Here is a 23,716-nt window from a genome sequence, read left to right as displayed (position 1 = left end):
CTATAACATGCCAAGGAAATTTATGTGAAATGTATTCCAGATTTTCTCTCAGTTGTTCTGCCACGAATGCTGCTGAGTCGGGTGGTCGGTAAAAGGAGCCAATTATTAACCTAGCTCGGTTGTTGAGTGTAACCTCCACCCATAATAATTCACAGGAACTGTCCCCTTCTATTTCACTACGGGATAAACTACTACTAACAACGACAAACACGCCACCACCAGTTGCATACAATCTATCCGTTCTAAACACCGTCTGTGCCTTTGTAAAAATTCCGGCAGAATTGATCTCTGGCTTCAGCCAGCTTTCCGTACCTATAACGATTTCAGCTTCGGTGCTTTCTATCAGCGTTTGAAGTTCCGGTACTTTACCAACGCAGCTTCAACAGTTTACAATTACAATACCGATTGCTGCTTGGTCCCCGCATGTCCTGACTTTGCCCTGCACCCTTTGAGGCTGTTGTCCTTTCTCTACTTGCCCGAGGCCATCTAACCTAAAAAACTGCCCAGTCCATGCCACACAGCCCCTGCTACCTGTCTAGCCGACTGCTGGGTGTAGTGGACTCCTGACCTATCCAGCGGAACCCGAAACCCCACCACCCTATGGCGCAAGTCGAGGAATCTGCAGCCCACACGGTCGCAGAACTGTCTCAGCCTCTGATTCAGACCCTCCACTCGGCTCTGTACCAAAGGTCTGCAGTCAGTCCTGTCGATGAAGCTGCAGATGGTGAGCTCTGCTTTCATCCCGCTATCGAGACTGGCAGTCTTCACCAAATCAGATAGCCGCCAGAAGCCACAGAGGATTTCCTCCGATCCATAGCAACACACACTATTGGTGCCGACATGAGCGACCGCCTGCAGATGGGTGCACCCTGTACCCTTCATCGCATCCGGAAGGACCCTTTCCACATCTGGAATGACTCCCCCTGGTATGCACACAGAGTGCACATTGGTTTTCTTCCCCAGCCTTGCAGCCATATCCCTAAGGGGCTCCATTTCGTGCCTGACATTGGAGCTCCCAACTACCAGTAAGCCCACCCTCTGCGACCGGCCAGATCTTGCAGAGGGGCAACCTCTGGAACAGGACAAGCAGCCATCTCCGGCCGAAGATCGGTATCAGCCGGAGACAGAGCCTGAAACCAGTTCGTCAGACAAACTGGAGAGGCCTTCCGTTCAGCCCTCCAGAATGTCTTTCGCCCCCTGCCACACCTCGAGATGACCTCTCACTCTACCACGGGTGAGGGGTCAGCCTCAATGTGGGCAGTATCCCGGGCAGCCACAGCCGTAGTCCGATCGGGGATGCGTGGGATGAGCTGGCCGTCCCCGACAAACCCCGTCTGGACCTCCACAGTGATGCCCATTGGCAACAGCCTCAAGCTGTGTGGCTGAAACCAACACTGCCTGAAGCTGGGAGCGAAGGGATGCCAACTCAGCCTGCATACAAACACAGCAGTCGCAGTCCCTATCCATGCTAAATACTGTTGTGCAAGGAATGTCTGAACTAATCTACAGAGAGCGCAAACAATTCAACACAAAATTTAAATGGTTATTAAAATACAAGATTGCTTAGTAAACGCAGTAATGCTGCTACTTGTGCACTGCTGACACACTGCTCGGCGGCAGGAGTAGACTACACGATTTTACACTATTCAGGTACTAAAAAGCGATGCTACATCTCTTAAATACTATAATACACCCGAAATTTATGAATTAAACAATGCAAGTACCCAAAAACACGCAAAGACATACATAAATGATCTTCCACATGCAGTGTCAGTAGATGCAAAATTTGTACTTTTTGCAGATGGTACAAGTATAGGAATATAAAATAGTACCAGCCTCCTCACTGAAAAGACAGCTAATGAAGCATTCAAAAACATAAACAGATAGTTCAAAGCAATTTGATTATGGTTGAATTGTTGCAAGACTCAGTACAAAGAAATGGGCATTACAGAAGCATCCGATTCCACCCATCTGCTTTGACCCACATCATTATTAATACGGCAAGTTCCAATGTATACAATACAGTGATTGTGATGTCACTCCCTACACATATCAACAAATGTGAATAAAAATGACATTATGGTGTCTTGCTCCAAAAATAAAATGAAACTAATGACACACACACACACACACACACACACACACACACACACACACACACACACGGAAATACGGAAGCGTCCAATTACACCCATCTGCTTTGACTCAAGACGTCACAAATATGGCGGAAACAACCATCCAGTATGACTCCAATATCACGCCTATGACATCATTACGTAAAACATGACAACAAACACGAAAATACGTCGAAAAACCAACACGCACACCTTCCACAAAAAACCTAATCAAACTAACGGGACAAGCGTTGGAAATTGGGGGTTTTTGGGTGGGGACAAACTATAAACAGGCGCCACTTCACCAAACGACAAACATGCTATTTGTGTATGGAACACTGTAAGAATGAGCATTTAAATGCTTCTGTGCCTACTGTAAGTAACCTAATGTTGTCCTCAAAATCCCTTATGGGAACAACATGTAGGGGGTGTAATGTATTTGTAGATTCGTCATTTAAGGCTGGTTCATGAAACTTTTTAAATAGGCAATTACTGGATAGTTTGTATCTATCTGCAAGTCCCTGCCAGTTCAGTTTCTTCAGCATTGCCCTCCCATGAGTCGAACTAATCTTTGACCATATATCCTGACCTCCCCTGTATACATTTATCCTCTGTTAGGCCTATATGTCCCGCACACTTGAACAATATTCTAGGATGAGCCACACAAGTGATTTGTAAGCAGTCTTCTTTGTGTACTGATTGTGTTTCCCTAGTAACTTACCAATAAACAAAAGTCTATCACCTGCTTTAACTGCAACTGAGCCTATGTGAGCATTCCATTTCATATCCCTGCAAAGTGCGACAACCTAATATTTGTATTTATGTTAGCTGATTCCAACTGTGACCTGTTGATATCGTATTCGTGGGATAGTACTTTTGTTATTTTGTGACATGCACACTTTTACATCTCTCGGAAATCGAAAAATACTGCTTCTACTCAGCTGCCATGATCCAGGGCTTTCAGGATGTTGTGAGAAAAGTACGAGCTTTGTTTCGTGTGACTGATGTTTCCAGAATTCATGCTGCTTGGCATGGAGGAGGTCGTTCTGTTAGAGATACATCACAGCATTTGAACTCAGAATATGTTCTAACTTTCTACAGCAAATGGATGTAAAGGATATTTTTGGATCACATCTGCTTCCCTTCTTGTAGGCGGGTGTGATCTGTGCTTTCTCCCAACAGCTGGCGATGGGTTTTTGCTCAAGAGACTATGGTAGATTATGGTTAACAGAAGGGCTAGTTCACTCTCACATTTGGTATAGACTCTTGTAGGTTCTGTTAGGCCCTGGAGCTTTGTTCAGTTGTAGTGATTTCGACTGTTTCTCAACACTACTGATACTAATATTTGTATCACTCATCCTTGCAGTGGTCTGGTAATTAATTGGGGCAATACTCCTTGATTCTTATTTCTAAAGGAACATTTGAAAATGGACTTCAGCATTTCTGATTTCGCTTTGCTACCATCAGTTTCAATTGCTGTCTCATCCATGGGTGTCAAGACACTAACAGCTTTTACATATGAACGGAATTTCTTTGGGTCTTGTGAGAGATCCTTTCATAATATTCTGCTATGGTAGTCTTTCAAGACTGCATTGCCCTGTTTACATCCCAATGTGTTTCATTCAGCATCTCCCTGTCTGTAGCCCTATGCTTTGTTTTAAACCTATTATGCAATAGTCATTGTTTGTTTATGGTGACTGTATACTAAGAATGGTTTCTCCCATCATGAACTGTTTTTCTATATGCTGATCTGTAAAGTGCGTGATCAGCTATTCCTCTAAACCTGAGCCATAGTTCTTCTACATGTCCTCTGTAGCCTAAAAATGTTTCGAGTGCCTTATTTAGATAGCTCATCGCTGCTGCCTCTTCATCTACTTTGGTGAACCTATAGATCCTTCTACACGTTTTAGTTGCCCTTGCTATTTTGGCAATCACTGTTGCTTCAACTCCCTCCTGCTCACTGATACAAGTTTCTTTGCAGAATCCTTAAAGATGTCTGGTGTATTTGCTTCTGTTAAATCCAACACATTTTCATCATGGGTGGGCTTCCGAACAGTCTGTTCTAGGTAGTCGTTAGAAAACACATTTAGTAATGTTGTCATGTGCATCACTCAGACATCCCTGACGGCCTGATGTAAAAGACACTTCTGTTCAAACAAACTTTGGGCGTGCAGCCAGTCATTGTTTAATTCATCCCATGGTATTTAAGTTGGGCACCTGCCAGTCAAAATATCGTGGGATGACTTAGACAATGACCGGTTGCGAGCCCAAAATTTGTTTGAACATTCAATCTGCTAGGAAAATTATGAAATGTACATTTCTGTTTTGCATAACATATTTTAACCATTATGTTTTGAAGATCCCTCGAACAGAAGGGTAGCAGATGTGGTCCGCAACACTACAGTCCAATATACTTGACATCCACTTTCTTGCAACAAGTTTTGATGTCAAAAGTAACGACATATCTCGAACAGAATGTCTGCCTACATATCAATGTCCTCCTATGTACCAGCCTTATGGATTCTGAAAACATCAATCACACGGAACTCGTTATTTTCTCACATGGCATCCTAAAGCAATGAATAAAGATGGTCAGGTAGATACAGTATCTCTTGAATTTGGTAAAACATTTGACTGAGAACCATGTCTCTGTTTATTATTAAAAGCGATCACATGGGGTACCAAGCAAAATTTTTGACTGGACTGAGGATTTCTTGATGGTAAGGACACAGCATGTTATCACAGATGCAAAGTAACAGCAAAGGGTGTGGGATCGCTGTCTGCCTCCATCATCATTACCAGATCTTGCCACTATTGTGCCAAAAGAATGGTATAAGATTCCCTTGAAAACCATATAGGACCTGTATTTACCTATTCTGAGATGACTGGAAGCTGTTTTGAATGCCAAAAGGTTTCCCGGGCCCTATTAGGCATGGTAATGTGTTTTGTAGGGCCTATAGAACTAACCATATGGGGACAGTACTACAATTCTAGTGATTAACTGTCAAAGCATTCACAACAAAGTGCCAGAGTTTGAATCAGTCCTGAAAGGCTGTGGATGCACATGACAACATTACTAAATGTGTTTTCTAACGACTACCTAGAACAGACTGTTCGGAAGCCCACCCATGATGAAAATGTGTACAGTGCCCTGCTGCTGAAAATACTTAATGCACATAACAGTAAACTGGAGCTGGTGAATCATTACTTAAAAATATTTAATTGATATATGTCTTAATTCAGTATAAAAATTTATTTTGCAGGAAATACTGGAGTTCCTTTGAAGACAACTCTGTCCCTTCTGCTACACAGATGGCAAGTCCAACTGGAGGGAAAAGTGCAAAACGTGTGGCTGTTTTAAATAAATTATTTATGAAAAATATAACAGGCTTGATGGCAACAGGAGAAGTAGCTGCAGAAATTATTGGGAAAGGAATTGAAATCTCAAAGGTAAATATTTGTACCACATACAGGTTTACTAGTAGTCAGTTCAGGGTTTATTTTAATGTTGTGAATATCAAATGAATGATAAATTAATGCTATCCAACTGTTTAACCTGTTGGAATTAACAGACTTTAGGAGGCTGTGCTATATTTCTAGTGTTTTAATGGTAAGAGACAGTAATTGGTAGTATAGAAAAAATAATTAAACATCCTTTAGCAGATGTGGAATAATTTATATGAAAATAGTTTGTTTGTCAGAGTTGTTGTTTTTGTAAGGTTTGTTGCCAAAATAGTCCATGTCTGTACCACATTCTGTAACTAGATGTAGATGGATTACTGTGCAGGAGAAAATAAGAATGTTCTATTAAATGGAGAGTTGATCACTGGCATAGAATAGCAATTTCCATTCATCCATCCATCCCAATCGATCACATGTTGTAGATTGTGTAAATAATAGATAACTGCTGCCAGCAATTTCTGCTTCTGCAAGCTGAATTCAACACAGTAAAAGTAGGCGTACTGTAGCACAAAATCTACCACTTTAAAAAGATTCTAACTGGTCATTTGCATTAACTAGTGACTGCTTATCTCTCATTCCTAGCCTAATATTTGGAGGACTGCATCGATATTTATCATAGATAATCATTTATCTATTTGCTGTAAGAATAGAGGGCTGTTTATAATGAACATTAGTGTTGTAGAGGTAACAGTGTCTTCAGTCTTTGCTCCAGAATGCAGAACCCCACTCGGAACTCTCCCTAAGGAGGCACAGTCCATGTGAACACTATGTTTGTCATTCGGTATTCTGATTTCGTGAAGCACATATCAAAAGGCAGTAATATGTGTTACTAGTCGGCATATCATTAGGAAGTAAGTACAGTGGGAAGAGAGTGTAAGAATTTAATGAACTTTGAAGAGGCATCTGTAATATGTACAGCTATCTGCTATATACTTTATTACTACTCCTCACTTGATAAATGCCCACTTCATGTTAGCTGGTTAATTTCAGATGATAATTCAGTAATGCAACTGGATGTATGCAAAATAAGTTAGCACCCTGGTCTTTGTTAACACACTGAGAAATTTCATATATATTTTGTTTAATAGAGTATGCAACCCTTAATGTTTATTTATGGTACCAGCAAGTTAGTTTTGTTTGTTTGATATTGGACAGTGTTAATGTTGACTGCTTGTAAGTCTTTCCAGCAGTCACATGGGTGTATATGGTTTTAGTTATTGAGTAGGTCATTTATGTTGATTAAGTGCAGGAGCATATCCATTACAATCTGGCTGTTATCTTATCTTGAATTAAACTTGAAAACACATGCCCTTATTTACATTTTTTCCCAAGTGGTGGTGCATGAAAACTTGTCAGATATGGGTAGCAGAAATGGGTGACCTCTGACATGACAAATGTGGTACTTTTTTGGCTGTTCGATATATTGTGGTATAGTGTGACCAGAATAAAGAAAGATATCAACGAAAATAGTCTATGTTTGAAAATATAAAATGGGCAGATAAAAAATCTACTCACCGAGCAGAAGCAGGTGAAGACACACAAAAGATGTGGAAACATGACCTTTCAGAGCCAGTGGCTCATTCTTCTGGCAGAAGGGTTGAAGGGAAAGGGAGGAGGATAAAGGAAAATGACTGGTGACATTTGGGAAATGGGAAGAGTTATGAGAAAGCCGCCCAGAATGCCAGTCAGGAAAGACTTCTGGATGGGATGAAGAGGAAACAAAGATGATATGTACCAAGCAAAATAGTAGAAAAATTATGGGGGCTGGTGATAGGGTTATGTTATTGCAAAACTGCATTAAGTCTTGCAATCATCATCAATACTAAAAGGCAGTGCTTATTGATACAACCATTTCTATATCCTCCCATTTTTACCATTAAGCCATAGTTGCCATAGTTCAATCCATTGAGCTAACTAATTCTAATTTCTAATGTAACCCAATGTTTTTCTTGCTTGGTGGTTGCCTGGGATGATGGATGTGGGGAGAAGGTAGGGAAGGACACACAAGGCAAGGAGGGGATAATGGGATAAAATGTGGCAGGTATTTTGACAGATGACTCAGCAGCTGCAGAAAAAGTCAAAAGGTCTCCCCCCCCCCCCCCGACCACCACCACCACCACTACCACCACCACTCCCCCCACAGAGAGCTCACATCTCTTTTATGAGTATGTGCTTGGGCAGCACAGTGCCCTGGACGTTGTGTGTTACTTCGCTTTCCATACTGCAAGTCCATCCTTCTAATATTGTTTTACCCCTCTGTCTTTCCATTGGACAGCCTTCTTGTTGTAGGACCATGCTTTGATTTGGTTTATAATTTTGGGCACAAGAATTCCACCCTTCTCCCCCAACACTTTACACAGCTTTTCATCTTTCACTACTCAGTCCCTATGGTTGGGTTTGACTTACCATTCCTCATCCAATTTTTACAGAAGTGTAGACTATGCAGGGAAGATCACCTAATATGGTGTACATTCGACCTTTTGTGCTTTTCTGTTTTTGCAACATTCGTTTCTGGCTAGAGATTGACCACCAAAACCTAACATGGTAACCATCCCATTGTGGGAGGGTTATCCTGTATCTGCACGATGGTACCCCCTGGTTATGCCGAGGAGTATGTGCCCGTCTTGGCACATGGAGTCTGGGCAATGGTAAACCAGCCAGGTTACTGTTGCTATGACTGGATGGTGCCTGTGGGGAGAGATCCCATTTGAAGTGGGTGGCTGAATTGCAACTGAAGCGGCATAAATTTTCTCCCAGTTGTGGCCTCATAGCCCCAGCAATCTCTTTCAAAGCAAAAAATTGCTAAAATGCGGAGAGGGATGATACCACAATGTTTCCTTCCTTGCCTGTGCTGTGGGAGGAGCATTAAGGCTGAGAGTCCAGGCAGAGAAGTTTGTGGCACAAGTTGACTGGAAGAAGGGTTCGGTTGGTAGGACATGTTCTGAGGCATCAAGGAATCACCAATTTAGTATTGGAGGGCAGTGTGGAGGGTAAAAATACTCCCCACAGTACTTAGTTTACTCTAAGACCAACAAGGATTTCTTTATGGCAACAAAGCCATTAGTCTTCATTGAACATTTTGAGGACAGTGATTTCGAAAATGAAAAATGGTTCAGTTCTGATAAAACAGCATACGCTGCTGAGTCATGGGTGCTGTTGTCTGTGTGACAAGCTGGGTGATTTACCTGTAACTGTTACCCCCTCCTCCCGTGCCGCCCTCTACTTAACAGTCTTACTATGGTGCACCATGACCTTCTTTTACAGAGTTGCATGCTAATTTGGAGTGGTGGGGTGTACATTTTGTCTGTCATGTCCAGCAGGGACTAGAGGACAGCAGGGTTGATTGTCTTGGCCTTTGAAGGTGACTTATCTGAAAAGGGTCACATAATGGTGTATCGAAGTGATGTTGAACTACATGTTCCCCTTCCCCTGCAGTGCTTCAGATGCATAGTATTCTGGCACATACTTCCAAGTTGAATGCCAGCCTCGTCAGCAGGGTTTGTGGATGTCAGTTGCATATGAACGCTCCTTGTGGCCCTCGTCCCGTCTGCGTCAGCTGTGGGAAGCACCATTTCCCTTTTTGACTGGACTGCCCTGTCTTCCAAAGAAAAAAGAAAATCCAAGAATACAAGATTTTGAACCATATCATGTATCAGGAGGCCAAGAAGAAATGTGATTGTTAGCATCCTGTATATATGATGATGAAATTTACTGTGGCTACAATGAGATCCTCCTTTGTAGCAGAAGTGCCCTTGCCCTTCATGTCTTTTACATCAGGCCGTCAGGGATGTCTGAGTCTGTCTAGTCCCCAGGTGGTTGGGAGTGCTCCTACTACCCTTTTCCCTGGGAGGGAGATCCACTTCGCACAACAGTGGCCCACGTCCGGAGTCATTATCACAGTTTGCATACAGTGTCTCTGCTTTGAAATCCAACTTCCCCGACTGTTGCCTCTTTCCAGATAACAGTTGTATACACCACTATGCTGCATGACCCATCCTCGAATCTGTGTTGACCTGTCCTTTCTACTGAAAGACTCTATTGACCCATGGTTTTTCACCATCTGTTCCTTGATACCCTTATGCATCTCTGGGTCAGGACATGGTATACCCTGATGGCTGCACAGTCAACAAGTAAACTGGTTTTGCCTACTGGTATGTAAGATGCAGTGAACTATGCTTTCTGCCTAGTGGATGCAGTGTATTCACTGCAGAATTGGTGTCCATATCTCTAGCCCTCAATCATGTTTGTTCATGCACTGCTGAGATGTTCGTAATCAGCAGTTACTCCCTGCGTAGTCCTCAGGCTATCGACCAGTGCTACCCTCAACACCTCTTGGTTTTTGCTATCCAGGATCTCCTTTTTGACCATCATCAAGCCGGACAGCTGGCCATCTTTGTCTCGACCCCAGGTCACATTAGGATGCTGACTGGTTGGCCAAGTTGTCTACAGTGATGCTAAATTAGGAGCTGGGGTACTGGAACTGGACCTTCGATCAACTCAACACTATCAGTTGTTGGAGGCTTGAGACATGGATAGTGCACCCTGGTTTCTTCAAACTATGAGCAATGAAGAGGCCACAGCCATGTGGCAGTCTTCCTTAATGCTTCTCACCGGGAATCCACAATTCTGTGTCAGCTTCACATTGGCCTCATTTTGCTGACCCATGGCCGCGTCCTACAAAGTGAGGATCCATCCCTTGTCAGTGTGGTGTCCATCTGATGGTGGCCCACATCCTACTTAGCTGCCCCAGTTTGGCCACCTTACGACAAAACTTTAAACTTGCTGACACACTGCCGCTGGTGCTAAGGGACAACACCAAAATGGCTGATGTGGTTGTATGTTTTACCCATGAGGGTGCTCTTGTTTTCTCTTATGTGTTTCTGCACTCCACACATCAGTCTGCTGTAGTGGGTGGTTGTGTTTCCCTTATTTTATGTAATGTTGTTGTTGTGGTCTTCAGTCCTGAGACTGGTTTGATTTCAGCTCTCCATGCTACTCTATCCTGTGCGAGCTTCTTTCATCTCCAAGTACCTACTGCAACCTACATCCCTCTGAATCTGCTAGGTGTATTCATCTCTTGGTCTCCCTCTTTGATTTTTACCCTCCACACTGCCCTCCAATACTAAATTGGTGATCCCTTGATGCCTCAGAACATGTCCTACCAACCGAACCCTTCTTCCAGTCAACTTGTGCCACAAACTTCTCTTCTCCCCAATCCTATTCAATACCTCCTCATTAGTTATGTGATCTACCCATCTAATCTTCAGCATTCTTCTGTAGCACCACATTTCGAAAGCTTCTATTCTCTTCTTGTCTAAACTATTTATCGTCCATGTTTCATTTCCGTACATGGCTACACTCCATACAAATACTTTCAGAAACGACTTCCTGTCACTTTAATCAATACTGGATGTTAACAAATATCTCTTCTTCAGAAACGCTTTCCTTGCCATTGCCAGTCTGCATTTTATATCCTGTCTACTTCGACCATCATCAGTTATTTTGCTCCCCAAATAGCAAAACTCCTTTACTACTTTAAGTGTCTCATTTCCTAATCTAATTCCCTCAGCATCACCTGACTTAATTCGACTACATTCCATTATCCTCATTTTGCTTTTGTTGATGTTCATCTTATACACTCCTTTCAAGACACTGTCCATTCCGTTCAGCTGCTATTCCAAGTCCTTTGCTGTGTCTGACAGAATTACAATGTCATCGGCGAACCTCAAAGTTTTTATTTTAATACCTACTCCGAACTTTTCTCTCGTTTCCTTTACTGCTTGCTCAATATACAGATTGAAGAGCATCGGGGAGAGGCTACAACCCTGTCTCACTCCTTTCCCAACCACAGCTTCCCTTTCATGTCGCTTGACTCTAATAACTGCCATCTGCTTTCTGTACAAGTTGTACAGATTGATCCAAACTGATCTGTCCTGAGGTCGGCTTCTACCAGTTTTTCCAATCGTCTGTAAAGAATTCGCGTTAGTATTTTGCAGCTGTGACTTATGAAACTGATAGTTCGGTAATTTTCACATCTGTCAACACCTGCTTTCTTTGGGATTGGAATTATTATATTCTTCTTGAAGTCTGAGGGAATTTCGCCTGTCTCATACATCTTGCTCGCCAGATGGTAGAGTTTTGTCAGGACTGGCTCTCCCAAGGATATCAGTAGTTCAAATGGAATGTTGTCTACTCCCGGGGCCTTGTTTCGACTTAGGTCTTTCAGTGCTCTGTCGAACTCTTCACGCAGTATCATATCTCCCATTTCATCTTCATCTACATCCTCTTCCATTTCCATAATATTGTCCTCAAGTACATAGCCCTTGTATAGACCCTCTATATACTCCTTCCATCTTTCTGCTTTCCCTTCTTTGCTTAGAACTGGGTTTCCATCTGAGCTCTTGATATTCATGCAAGTGGTTCTCCTTTCTCCAAAGGTCTCTTTAATTTTCCTGTAGGCAGTATCTATCCTACACCTCATGAGATAAGCCTCTACATCCTTACATTTGTCCTCTAGCCATCCCTGCTTAGCCATTTTGCACTTCCTGTTGATCTCATTTTTGAGACGTTTGTATTCCTTTTTGCCTGCTTCTTCTTCTTCTGCTTTTACGGCCTCATTGGACCACTTCAGTCAATCATTTCTGGTCCTCTTCTTTGGTATTTTCCCCTTCCGAGTGGCCCGGTATCTCTTCATTCGTTCCGATGCTTTTCGTTGTTCCTTATCTGTAAATACCCTTTTCATTGTATGTCATTTGTCAATTTTTGGTTTAAATCTTATTTCTGTGTCCCTCAACTTCTTTAAATTTGGCGTTTTGTTCTGCAAATCATCCAGAGTTACACTCCAGGAAATTGAAATAAGAACACCGTGAATTCATTGTCCCAGGAAGAGGAAACTTTATTGACACATTCCTGGGGTCAGATACATCACATGATCACACTGACAGAACCACAGGCACATAGACACAGGCAACAGAGCATGCACAATGTCGGCACTAGTACAGTGTATATCCACCTTTTGCAGCAATGCAGGCTGCTATTCTCCCATGGAGACGATCGTAGAGATGCTGGATGTAGTCCACCTGGCGCCTCAGTTGGACCAGCGTTCGTGCTGGACCTGCAGACCGCGTGAGATGACGCTTCATCCAGTCCCAAACATGCTCAATGGGGGACAGATCCGGAGATCTTGCTGGCCAAGGTAGTTGTCTTAAACCTTCTAGAGCACGTTGGGTGGCACGGGATACATGCGGACGTGCATTGTCCTGTTGGAACAGCAAGTTCCCTTGCCGGTCTAGGAATGGTAGAACGATGGGTTCGATGACGGTTTGGATGTACCGTGCACTATTCAGTGTCCCCTCGACGATCACCAGTGGTGTACGGCCAGTGTAGGAGATCGCTCCCCACACCATGATGCCGGGTGTTGGCTCTGTGTGCCTCGGTCGTATGCAGTCCTGATTGTGGCGCTCATCTGCACGGCGCCAAACACGCATACGACCATCATTGGCACCAAGGCAGAAGCGACTCTCATCGCTGAAGACGACACGTCTCCATTCGTCCCTCCATTCACGCCTGTCGCGACACCACTGGAGGCGGGCTGCACGATGTTGGGGTGTGAGCGGAAGACGGCCTAACGGTGTGCGGGACCATAGCCCAGCTTCATGGAGATGGTTGCAAATGGTCCTCGCCGATACCCCAGGAGCAACAGTGTCCCTAATTTGCTGGGAAGTGGCGGTGCGGTCCCCTACGGCACTGCGTAGGATCCTACGGTCTTGGCGTGCATCCGTGCGTTGCTGCGGTCCGGTCCCAGGTCGACGGGCACGTGCACCTTCCACCGACCACTGGCGACAACATCGATGTATTGTGGAGACCTCACGCCCCACGTGTTGAGCATTTCGGCGGTACGTCCACCCGGCCTCCCGCATGCCCACTATATGCCCTCGCTCAAAGTCCGTCAACTGCACATACGGTTCACGTCCACGCTGTCGTGGCATTCTACCAGTGCTAAAGACTGCGATGGAGCTCCGTATGCCACGGCAAACTGGCTGACACTGACGGCGGCGGTGCACAAATGCTGCGCAGCTAGCGCCATTCGACGGCCAACACCGCGGTTCCTGGTGTGTCCGCTGTGCCGTGCGTGTGATCATTGCTTGTACAGCCCTCTCGCAGTGTCCGGAGCAAGTATGGTGGGTCTGACACACCGGTGTCAATGTGTTCTTTTTTCCATTTCCAAGAGTGTATTTCCAGTTCTTCCATATCCTCTCTTATTTCCTTAAGCCATCTTCCTTGTTGTTTCAAATTGCAGAGTTTCTCAATAATTTTCCTTGATAATCTGGTTTCTGGTGTCCTCAGAATGTGACCACAAAAAGAGATCCTTTTCTTTCGTATAGTATCAGTGATGGGCTCCAGTTCTCTGTATACCACCTCATTTGGAACTATCCGCCATTGCCCAGCTTTTTGATATTTCTTATTTATGCATGTTCTAGCAATTCTTCTCTCTACTTTTAAAATTTTGTCGATTCTGTTTTTCTGGGTGACTTTAAAAAGAGTTTCACTTCCGTATGTAACCTCTGGTTGAACCACCGTCTTGTAATGTTTTAATTTTGTTTTAATTGATAGACATTTTTTATTGTACGTAGACCATGTTAGTTTTTGAGCTTTTATCATTTTATTAGTTCTTGCTCGCCATGCAGGTTTCTCGTCCAATTTATGTGTTATAATTTCACCCAGGTATTTAAATTGTTTCACTATTTTAATTTCCCTATTGTTCACTGTGATGTGATCTATTACAAGTGGATCCGTTACCATTATTTCAGTCTTTTCAAATGATATCTGGAGTCATAATTTTTGTGCTATATTTTGTAAGCTTGTTATTTGTTTCGTGGCTTCCTGAATATTATTAGCTAGTAATGCTAGGTCATCAGCAAATCCCAAGCAATTTAGGTTTATTTTATCTTTCTTAGTTCCAATTTTAATATTCATAGGATTTTCCTTGTACCATTCTCTCATTACATATTCAAGAGCACAATTGAATATCAATGGTAATAAACAATCTCCCTGTCTCAACCCTGTTTTAATCGTAAATGGTTCAGATATTTCTCCTCTAAATTTTACTTTGGATTTGGTGTTTGTTAAGGTTAACTGTATCATTTTTATTAATTTAGGATGAAGTCCAAAATTGCTTAATATTTTCATCATTGAAGATCTATGGATGCAATCATACGCCTTTTTGAAATCTACAAAGGTTATGACTAGTTGTTTTTGCCTTCTTTTGTAGACATCCATAACTAACTTCATGTGATTATCTGTTCTGGGCAGCTTCTCCAGGATCTAAATCCTCCTTGATATTCTCCCAGTTCCAGTTCTAATTGATCTTTACAGCGGTTGTGTAGTATTCTTGACATGATCTTATACGTGCAGTCCAAAAGGGAAATTCCTCTATAGTTGTCTGGATTTGATTTTTCTCCTTTCTTATGTAATGGATGTATTATAGCAGTAGTCCAATTTTCTGGTAATTTCTCTTCATTCCAGATTTTTACTATGCATTGGTGTAATGCTATCTTTACTGGTTCTGCTGCATATTTCCAAAGTTCAGCAAACGTTTGATCTTCTCCACTTGCTTTGTAGTTTTTGAGTTCTTTCAAAGCTCTGTAGACCTCATTAATTGTAGGTGGATTTATATTTTCTGCTGGTGTTTTAATTGGGGTTTCTGTGTTTATCTGAAGAAGTTCTGGGGGATCTTCACAATTTAGTAACTTGTTAAATGTTTCTGCTAGAATTTCTGTATTTTTACTATTGCTATGGGCTAGGTTATTATCTTTATCTTTTAACATTAATGTTGGAGGATCATATCTTTGTAATTGTCTGCCAAATATTTTGTAATAGTCTCTTGAGTTTGTTTTTTCACTATTTGTTTCTATCATTAGAAGTATATCTTTTTGGTGCTGACGTTTAACTCTCCTTATTATTTTTTGTGTTGTCTTCCTTTGTTTTGTGAGTTCCAAATATGATTTTTCTGTTTTTTCATTTTGATGCCTTAACCAGGCTTGGTGTCGATCCAACACTGCTTCATCACATTCATCGCTCCACCACTGGTGTTTTTTCCTTGGATTTATAGGGGCAACTTGTTCAGCTATTTGTTTCAATTTGGGAATTATTTCTTCCAGATCATCTGTTATTTTTATATCCCTGGTTTGTGCTTCATAATCCTCATTTTGTATCAGTTTATGAGGGTCATAGGTTCTCTTCTTCTTCTGGTGGGATTTTTTCTTTGCTAATGGGGTTAATTTAATTTTAATTTTTATCATGTAATGATCTGATCCGGTATCTGTCCCTCTCAGTACTTTCACATTGTAAATTTCCTTGTGGTAATTCTTATCCATGCAGACATGGTCCAGTTGCCGTTCTCCTTTTTTCCAGTCTGGATGTTTCCAAGTTTTTAGTTTACTTGGTCTTCTCTTAAAATACGTCGACTTTGAGATCATGTCATGGTTTCTGCAAAATTCCACTAGTCTTATGCCATTTTTGTTTGTTCTTCTTTGTGCTGTCCATTTCCCTATTATGTCTCTATATCTCTTTTCTCTTCCTAACTGGGCATTGAAGTCTCCAATTAAAATTTTGATGTGATTTTTATTAATGTTATTCGTCGTTTGATCTAAGAGCTCCCAAAATTTTTCTACCTCTTCTCTGTGTTCTTTTTTATTATTTTTATCATTTGTCAGGGCATGGGCATTTATTATTGTGTACATTTTATTTGCAGCTTTTAGAGTTAATGTTGAGAGCCTGGGAGATTGTGCTTTAAATTCTATTATGGACTCTATTATTTTCAGACTCACCACGAATCCTGTTCCAAATTTTGGACACTGTTTCATGACTCTTTTCCCTGGTATTCCCTTATAAATCCTATATCCTTGTGATTCTATCGGCTCCTGATCAGTATTTCTCATTTCTTGAAGTCCGGTTATGAGAATCCCCTTGCGATCCATTTCATCCGTCAGAATTTTGAGTTTGCCTGGTTGTATGAGGGAATTTATATTGTGTGTCGCAATGTAGTTTATTTGTCCTGTCTTGAGTTTTGGTCATCTGTCCGTTTTGGGTATTTTCAGATGCTCCGACTCATCCAAGTTATCTTTCAGGTTACTGCCCACCGTATCCGAGTGCAGTCTTCCTTGGTTATTGCCAAGCGGTGGATTATTCCTTGAAAGATTTCCTTCCATATTTGACTTTCAAAGGTAGTCAACCTTGTATGGAGCAAGCTCCGAGTTACAACTACGGTTGTTAGCCGTAGAGGTTGTTTAGTGTTTGGTCCGCGAGAGCTATTTTATTTTGCTCAAGTCCGCCGGTAAACCGGTGAGGACCCCCCTATCCGCCACCTGGGACGCGCCACGTTGGAGTATCACCTCTCCGCCTGCTACGACACCGTAGTAGGTTCGTGGTTGCCTGCTTCATTTACTGCATTTTTGTATTTTCTCCTTTCATCAGTTAAATTCAATATTTCTTTTGTTACCCAAGGATTTCTACTAGCCCTCGTCTTTTTACCTACCTGATCCTCTGCTGCCTTCACTATTTCATCCATCAAAGCTACCCCTTCTTCTTCTACTGTATTTATTTCCCCCATTCCTGTCGATTTTTCCATTATGCTCTCCCTGAAACTCTGTACAACCTCTCGTTCTTTCAGTTTATCCAGGTCCCATCTCCTTAAATTCCCACCTTTTTGCAGTTTCTTCAATTTTAATCTACAGTTCATAACCAATAGATCGTGGTCAAAGTCCACATCTACCCCTGGAAATGTCTTACAATTTAAAACCTGGTTTCTAAATCTCTGTCTTACCATTATATAATCTGTCTGTAAGCTGACAGTATCTCCAGGCTTCATCCAGGTATACAACCTTCTTTTATGATTCTTGAACCAAGTATTAGCTATGATTAAGTTATGCTCTGTGCAAAATTGTACCAGGCGGCTTCCTCTTTCATTTCTCTCCCCTATTTCATATTCACCTACTACGTTTCCTTCGCTTCCTTTTCCTACTGTCGAATTCCAGTCACCCATGACTATTAAATTTTCGTCTCCCTTCACTACCTGAATAATTTCTTTTATCGTATCTTTTATCGTATCATAATAATCAATTTCTTCATCTGCAGAGCCAGTTGGCATATAAACTTGTACTACTGTAGTAGGCGTGGGCTTCGTGTCTATCTTGGCCACAATAATGTGTTCACTATGCTGTTTGTAGTTGCTTACCTGCACTCCTATTTTCCTATTCATTATTAAAGCTACTCCTGCATTACCCCTATTTCATTTTGTATTTATAACCCTGTATTCGCCTGACCAAAATTCTTGTTCCTCCTGCCACCGAACTTCACTAATTCCCACTATATCTAACTTTAGCCTAACCATTTCCCTTTTTAAATTTTCTAACCTACCTGCCCAATTAAGGGATCTGACATTCCACACTCTGATCCGTAGTACGCCAGTTTTCTTTCTCCTGATAACGACATCCTATGAGTAGCCTCGCCTGGAGATCCGGATGGGGGACTATTTTACCTCCGGAATATTTTACCCAAGAGGACGCCATCATCATTTAATCATACAGTAAAGCTGCATGCCCTCGGGAAAAATGACGGCTGTAGTTTCCCCTTGCTTTCAGCCGTTTGCAGTACCACAACAGCAAGGCCGTTTTGGTTAGTGTTACAAGGCCAGATCAGTCAATCATCCAGACTGTTGCCAGTGCAACTACTGAAAAGGCTGCTGCCCCTCTTCAGGAACCACACGTTTGTCTGACCTCTCAACAGAAACACCTCCGTTGTGGTTGCACCTACGTTACGGCTATCTGTATCGTTGAGGCACGCAAGCCTCTCCACAACGGCAAGGCCCATGGGGTAATGGTTTTTTTTTTTTTATGTAACATGTACAGTTTTTTTTGGTCAGTGCGCCTGTTTGCCACTAGCACTTCCTATGTGTGGTGAATAGGAATCTAACCTTTCAGTATAATCATTTCATGATGACTTATACCTCATTCCAAGTTCAGCTCGCTTGAGGAGAATTATATAGTATTTGTCGTGTCTGTTCTTTTGGTCATGTCCAACAGAATAAACACCTTTATTTGATCCAGCAACCATACAAATATAGTGTCAAAGGTTTTGGTTACATCGCCACATTTTTGCATTAAAATGGCAACAGGTGAAATTTTTGCTGGACTGGAACTGGAACCTGGATTTCTCACTTAATGTGAGCAGTTACCTTAACTGCCTCAGCCATCTGAGCAGTTCCGATGTATTTTCACTTGCCCACAAACACCTTTCTTGCAGTTCCTGATGCCATGTCTGGTATAAATTTTCACCTGTTACCATTGGTTCATTTCAGTACACAAATGCAGCTAATGTCATTAAAAACGTCAACTAGGATTACAATGCCACAGCAGAGCAGAAATCGTGCAGTTGTGTATTCTTTAATTTTGTAAAGAGTGTTGTTTCTTGTTTTGAATGACGTAAATGCTTTTACAGTTATTTTTCATGTAGTGTCAACTTTGATGAGGCACGAATCAGATTGTAATTTTGTGATCAATTATCTATGGCCAGTTTCAGTATTTCCATTGTTTTATGGTTAGTCATATTATCACAATTATGACAAATGCAAGAAACTGGCCACATTGCTTATTTTATCAATTCTACAGTGAATAAGATATTGCTGTAAAACTTCACATTTTGTGAGCACAGTCACATTTTCTTACTTAGAAATAATCCTAGTTATGAGTTACAAATTTGTGTAGCAGCTACTTAATGGTTGCAGTGTATGTGAGCTTATACCATCTACACATATTTTTTACAGCTTATAAAACTAGCACGTTGCCTCTGTTGAAATGTTCAATAATTAGTTATTCCACCAGCAAAGTGTGTTCTCATTCCTCTGCAGCATTGCCTTGTTTGTTGGCTGTAACAAAGACCTGAAAATATGGGGTTAACTGAGCGTCTCGATACTAGACATTGGCTTTGACTTATGATGTAATGGTGTTGTAGCAAGTCATGTCACAGGCACATAAACAGAAAGAGAATTGACACATATAATATTTATTTTTTGTTTAAATTATTTTTTGAAATGTAGTTTGTGGTAATGAACTGATCTGTAGCATGGCCCAAGGTCTAGGCTGGGTTGAAAGGTGACAGTTTGAGAGTTGGCAAAAGTCAATGTATATGATGTCATGTGAATAATTGTAATTTTTACTATCTATATGTATGTTATAATACTGGATTTCGATGAGTCATTTATATCTGAAATTTTGATTTTGTTGTTAGTCAAAGCCTTGCATAACTCTGAACACTTGTAATGTATGTCTAAAACTTGTGCTACATTTGTGTGTCCTTATTTGTGTATTTCTTGTATTTGTCACATTGTCTTATTGTGAAATCTCTAAGATACTTACTAATAACTCTGCACAGTTTAATGTCTGTAACATCTAAACTACAATATTATACCTACTGCTACAGTTAAGTAAACCAGAGATTTTGGTTGGGTGAACGTTGTCAGTTACTTGCTTGCAGGTGAAAGTGGCATCTGACTTTAATCTGGTAAATGTATACTGGTGTGCAAAGGGAGATGGAGGTGATGAAGACATTGAAAAAACACTGCAGTCAGTGGCAGGACAGCTTCGACATGAACTTTCTCAGCTTAGAGTGATGGGTGTTGTGCCCAGGATACAGTTTGTTAAAGGTATACTAGGCATACTATGTTAAAAGCATTTCCAATGTGAAGTGGATGTTATCTGTCGTTCTAGTAGGCCAGCAAATTTTTGTACTTCCTTTCGAAGCCTTCTGGCGTCTCTTTCAGATACATTAGGTTCAGTAACAATTGCGTTCCACTCCATTGCAACACCAAGAAGAATACAAGCAATTTAATTACCTTTATACCACTCTTTAGTTACATTACAATACACAAATGATAAATACAGCACTGTGCACATTCACCAATTTCCAAAATTCAGTATACTGTGAAGTCTGTGTTTACTCGATTGAGGACTTCTGAATGTTTTGGTATGGAATTAAAGACCACGTGGAGGTTTTTGTTGAGAATTTTATACCATACAGTTCAAATATGAGTCTATGAAGCATAAACTGTTGTTGGTTCAGCATACAAGTTGCAAACCAATTTTGATGAACAACTTGTCATATGTACATGAGCTAGACTAGCTTTCAGGAGGAGCATGGTTCAGATCCCTGCTTGGCTGTTCAGATTTGGAATTCCTGCTTTCCCTAAATTACTTAAGCTGAATGCTGGGGTGGTATCTTTCAAAAATTAAAATATCATCAGTTTAGTTCTTCAGATTTGTCCTATCTGACCTTATGCTTTGCCTGTAGTCACCTTGTTACTGACACCAATAAAGCCTAAGCTTGCATTCTTCATCAATTTTGAAAGTGCAGGCCATGGGAAAAGGGCTACCAATTCCTTTTTGAAGACTGCTAATACATACTCTCTTCATGTGACTTGTCATTGAACTGTTGAACTATGATGTGAAATTGCCTGATGGAGTCAGTACCTTGGCCTTAAAATTCTCTGTATGGCAGCTGCTGTTGTGATTTACGAGGGCAGTTCAATAAGTAATGCAACACATTTTTTTTCTCGGCCAATTTTGGTTGAAAAAACCGGAAATTTCTTGTGGAATATTTTCAAACATTCCCGCTTCGTCTCGTATAGTTTCATTGACTTCCGACAGGTGGCAGCGCTGTACGGAGCTGTTAAAATGGCGTCTGTAACGGATGTGCGTTGCAAACAACGGGCAGTGATCGAGTTTCTTTTGGCGGAAAACCAGGGCATCTCAGATATTCATAGGCGCTTGCAGAATGTCTACGGTGATCTGGCAATGGACAAAAGCACGGTGAGTCATTGGTCAAAGTGTGTGTCGTCATCGCCGCAAGGTCAAGCAAGACTGTCTGATCTCCCGCTTGTGGGCCGGCCGTGCACAGCTGTGACTCCTGCAATGGCGGAGCGTGCGAACACACTCGTTCGAGATGATCGACGGATCACCATCAAACAACTCAGTGCTCAACTTGACATCTCTGTTGGTAGTGCTGTCACAATTGTTCACCAGTTGGGATATTCAAAGGTTTGTTCCCGCTGGGTCCCTCGTTGTCTAACCGAACACCATAAAGAGCAAAGGAGAACCATCTGTGCGGAATTGCTTGCTCGTCATGTGGCTGAGGGTGACAATTTCTTGTCAAAGATTGTTACAGGCGATGAAACATGGGTTCATCACTTCGAACCTGAAACAAAACGGCAATCAATGGAGTGACGCTACACCCACTCCCCTACCAAGAAAAAGTTTAAAGCCATACCCTCAATGGTTACAGTCTTCTGGGACGCTGAAGGGGTTATTCTGTTCGATGTCCTTCCCCATGGTCAAACGATCAACTCTGAAGTGTATTGTGCTACTCTTCAAAAATTGAAGAAACGACTTCAGAGTGTTCATAGGCACAAAAATCCGAACGAACTTCTCCTTCTTCATGACAACGCAAGACCTCACACAAGTCTTCGCACCCGAGAGGAGCTCACAAAACTTCAGTGGACTGTTCTTCCTCATGCACTCTACAGCCCCGATCTCGCACCGTCGGATTTCCATATGTTTGGCCCAATGAAGGACACAATCCGTGGGAGGCACTACACGGATGATGAAGAAGTTATTGATGCAGTACGACGTTGGCTCCGACATCGACCAGTGGAATGGTACCGTGCAGGCATACAGGCCCTCATTTCAAGGTGGCGTAAGGCTGTAGCATTGAATGGAGATTACGTTGAAAAATAGTGTTGTGTAGCTAAAAGATTGGGGAATAACCTGGTGTATTTCAATGCTGAATAAAATAACCCCTGTTTCAGAAAAAAAATGTGTTGCATTACTTATTGAACTGCCCTCGTATCATAATATATATTACACATGGTCACAACATTGTATTCAGACATACCCCCAAACCATCACATCGTCATCCGCCATTTGACAACCCCTGCTGGATGTCCTCCAGTCTTTTGCATACATTACGATTTTCAGCTGTACTCATCCTGGTGGCTCCTGCATGTTTTCTTTCATCAACCCACTGTCCGTTATGCTGAAGTCTCAGTCTTATCCCTTGGAATGCAGCTAAAATTTTCTTAGTCTGTCTGTTGTACATTCACCTAACTGTATGTTCTGCCCACCCTTCCATAGCATTCATAATTACATCTCTTTATCAAGTGTTCTGCCTGAACCATTCATTTGTTTTCTCTTGTGTCTTAATAATTCCCAAACTGTTCCTTTATGATGTTCACTATGTCATTCCTCAGTTTTAGTATTGCATGGGACCACTGAGGCCAGCTCTGATCACTTTATCACTGTAACTCTAGACTGTGAGCCTTGACATAGGATGTACCATAGTATCCTCTATCTTGGTAGAACATCTGAAGGAACTGGCAAAGCATTGTGTGCAGAGAAGGTTATTCTTATTTTTTTCATACCCAAGAATGTTGGTGCTTCCATGAGACATTAAGAGACATTGGATTCTAACCCCTTCAGTGGTACAGGTGTGTATAGGGTTTTTTGAATCTGTTGCCCAGTGAAATATGTTTTGGAGATGGGGAGAAGTTTTAAGGTTGGATTAAAAGAACAATTAGCTAGGAAGAAATAAAAAACAACACCCAGTACACACTTATGTGATGAGAGACACTCTATTTCTAATGGTTCCAAAAATTTAAAAATGTTGCATAATGAATCTAAGGGCCATATGCTTAACATTTTAGATGATTTGGTAATAATGGGCAGGTAAAATTATGTTAAGAAGTCAGTCATCTTGTTTTGATTTGGGGGTTGTTTCCATGGTTATGATTCTGGCTCTTATTCACCTTTTCTTGTTTCCGAATTTCTCTCTGGTTATTTTATTCATGATGGCTGTGTACTTTGGGGCACCAATTTCATGCTGGAAGATAGGGGATTTGTATCACCTACCTTGATTGAGGTTCAAGGACATTACTGAAAGGTCCATACAGCTCACATGTCAGTCAGAATTTTATCAGTTCAGCATATAGTTTTAAGATAGTTCTAATTACAGTCATTGTGTCTTCTTTTTAGGTAAACAGTTTTTATATGAAGATATGACTGTAATGTCATAAAACTAACTGTGATTAATAA

At 41.6% G+C, this 23,716-nt stretch overlaps 1 protein-coding gene across 1 annotated transcript in view; it reads left to right on the top strand.

Moving 5' to 3' along the window:
- The window catches only part of LOC124798250 (putative ribosome-binding factor A, mitochondrial), a 73,152-nt gene that overhangs the window by 5,717 nt on the left and 43,719 nt on the right, over positions 1 to 23,716 (top strand). The window contains exons 2-3 of the mRNA XM_047261571.1: positions 5,378 to 5,564; positions 20,109 to 20,277. Coding sequence (XP_047117527.1) covers positions 5,378 to 5,564; positions 20,109 to 20,277 — 356 coding nt within the window. The remainder of the gene's footprint in view (positions 1 to 5,377; positions 5,565 to 20,108; positions 20,278 to 23,716) is intronic.

Source organism: Schistocerca piceifrons, chromosome 5, assembly GCF_021461385.2.
Source record: "Schistocerca piceifrons isolate TAMUIC-IGC-003096 chromosome 5, iqSchPice1.1, whole genome shotgun sequence".
Classification (NCBI taxonomy): Eukaryota; Metazoa; Arthropoda; class Insecta; order Orthoptera; family Acrididae; genus Schistocerca; species Schistocerca piceifrons.
The sequence above is the reverse complement of the archived record's forward strand: the minus strand, read 5'-3'. Positions and strand labels throughout refer to the sequence as shown.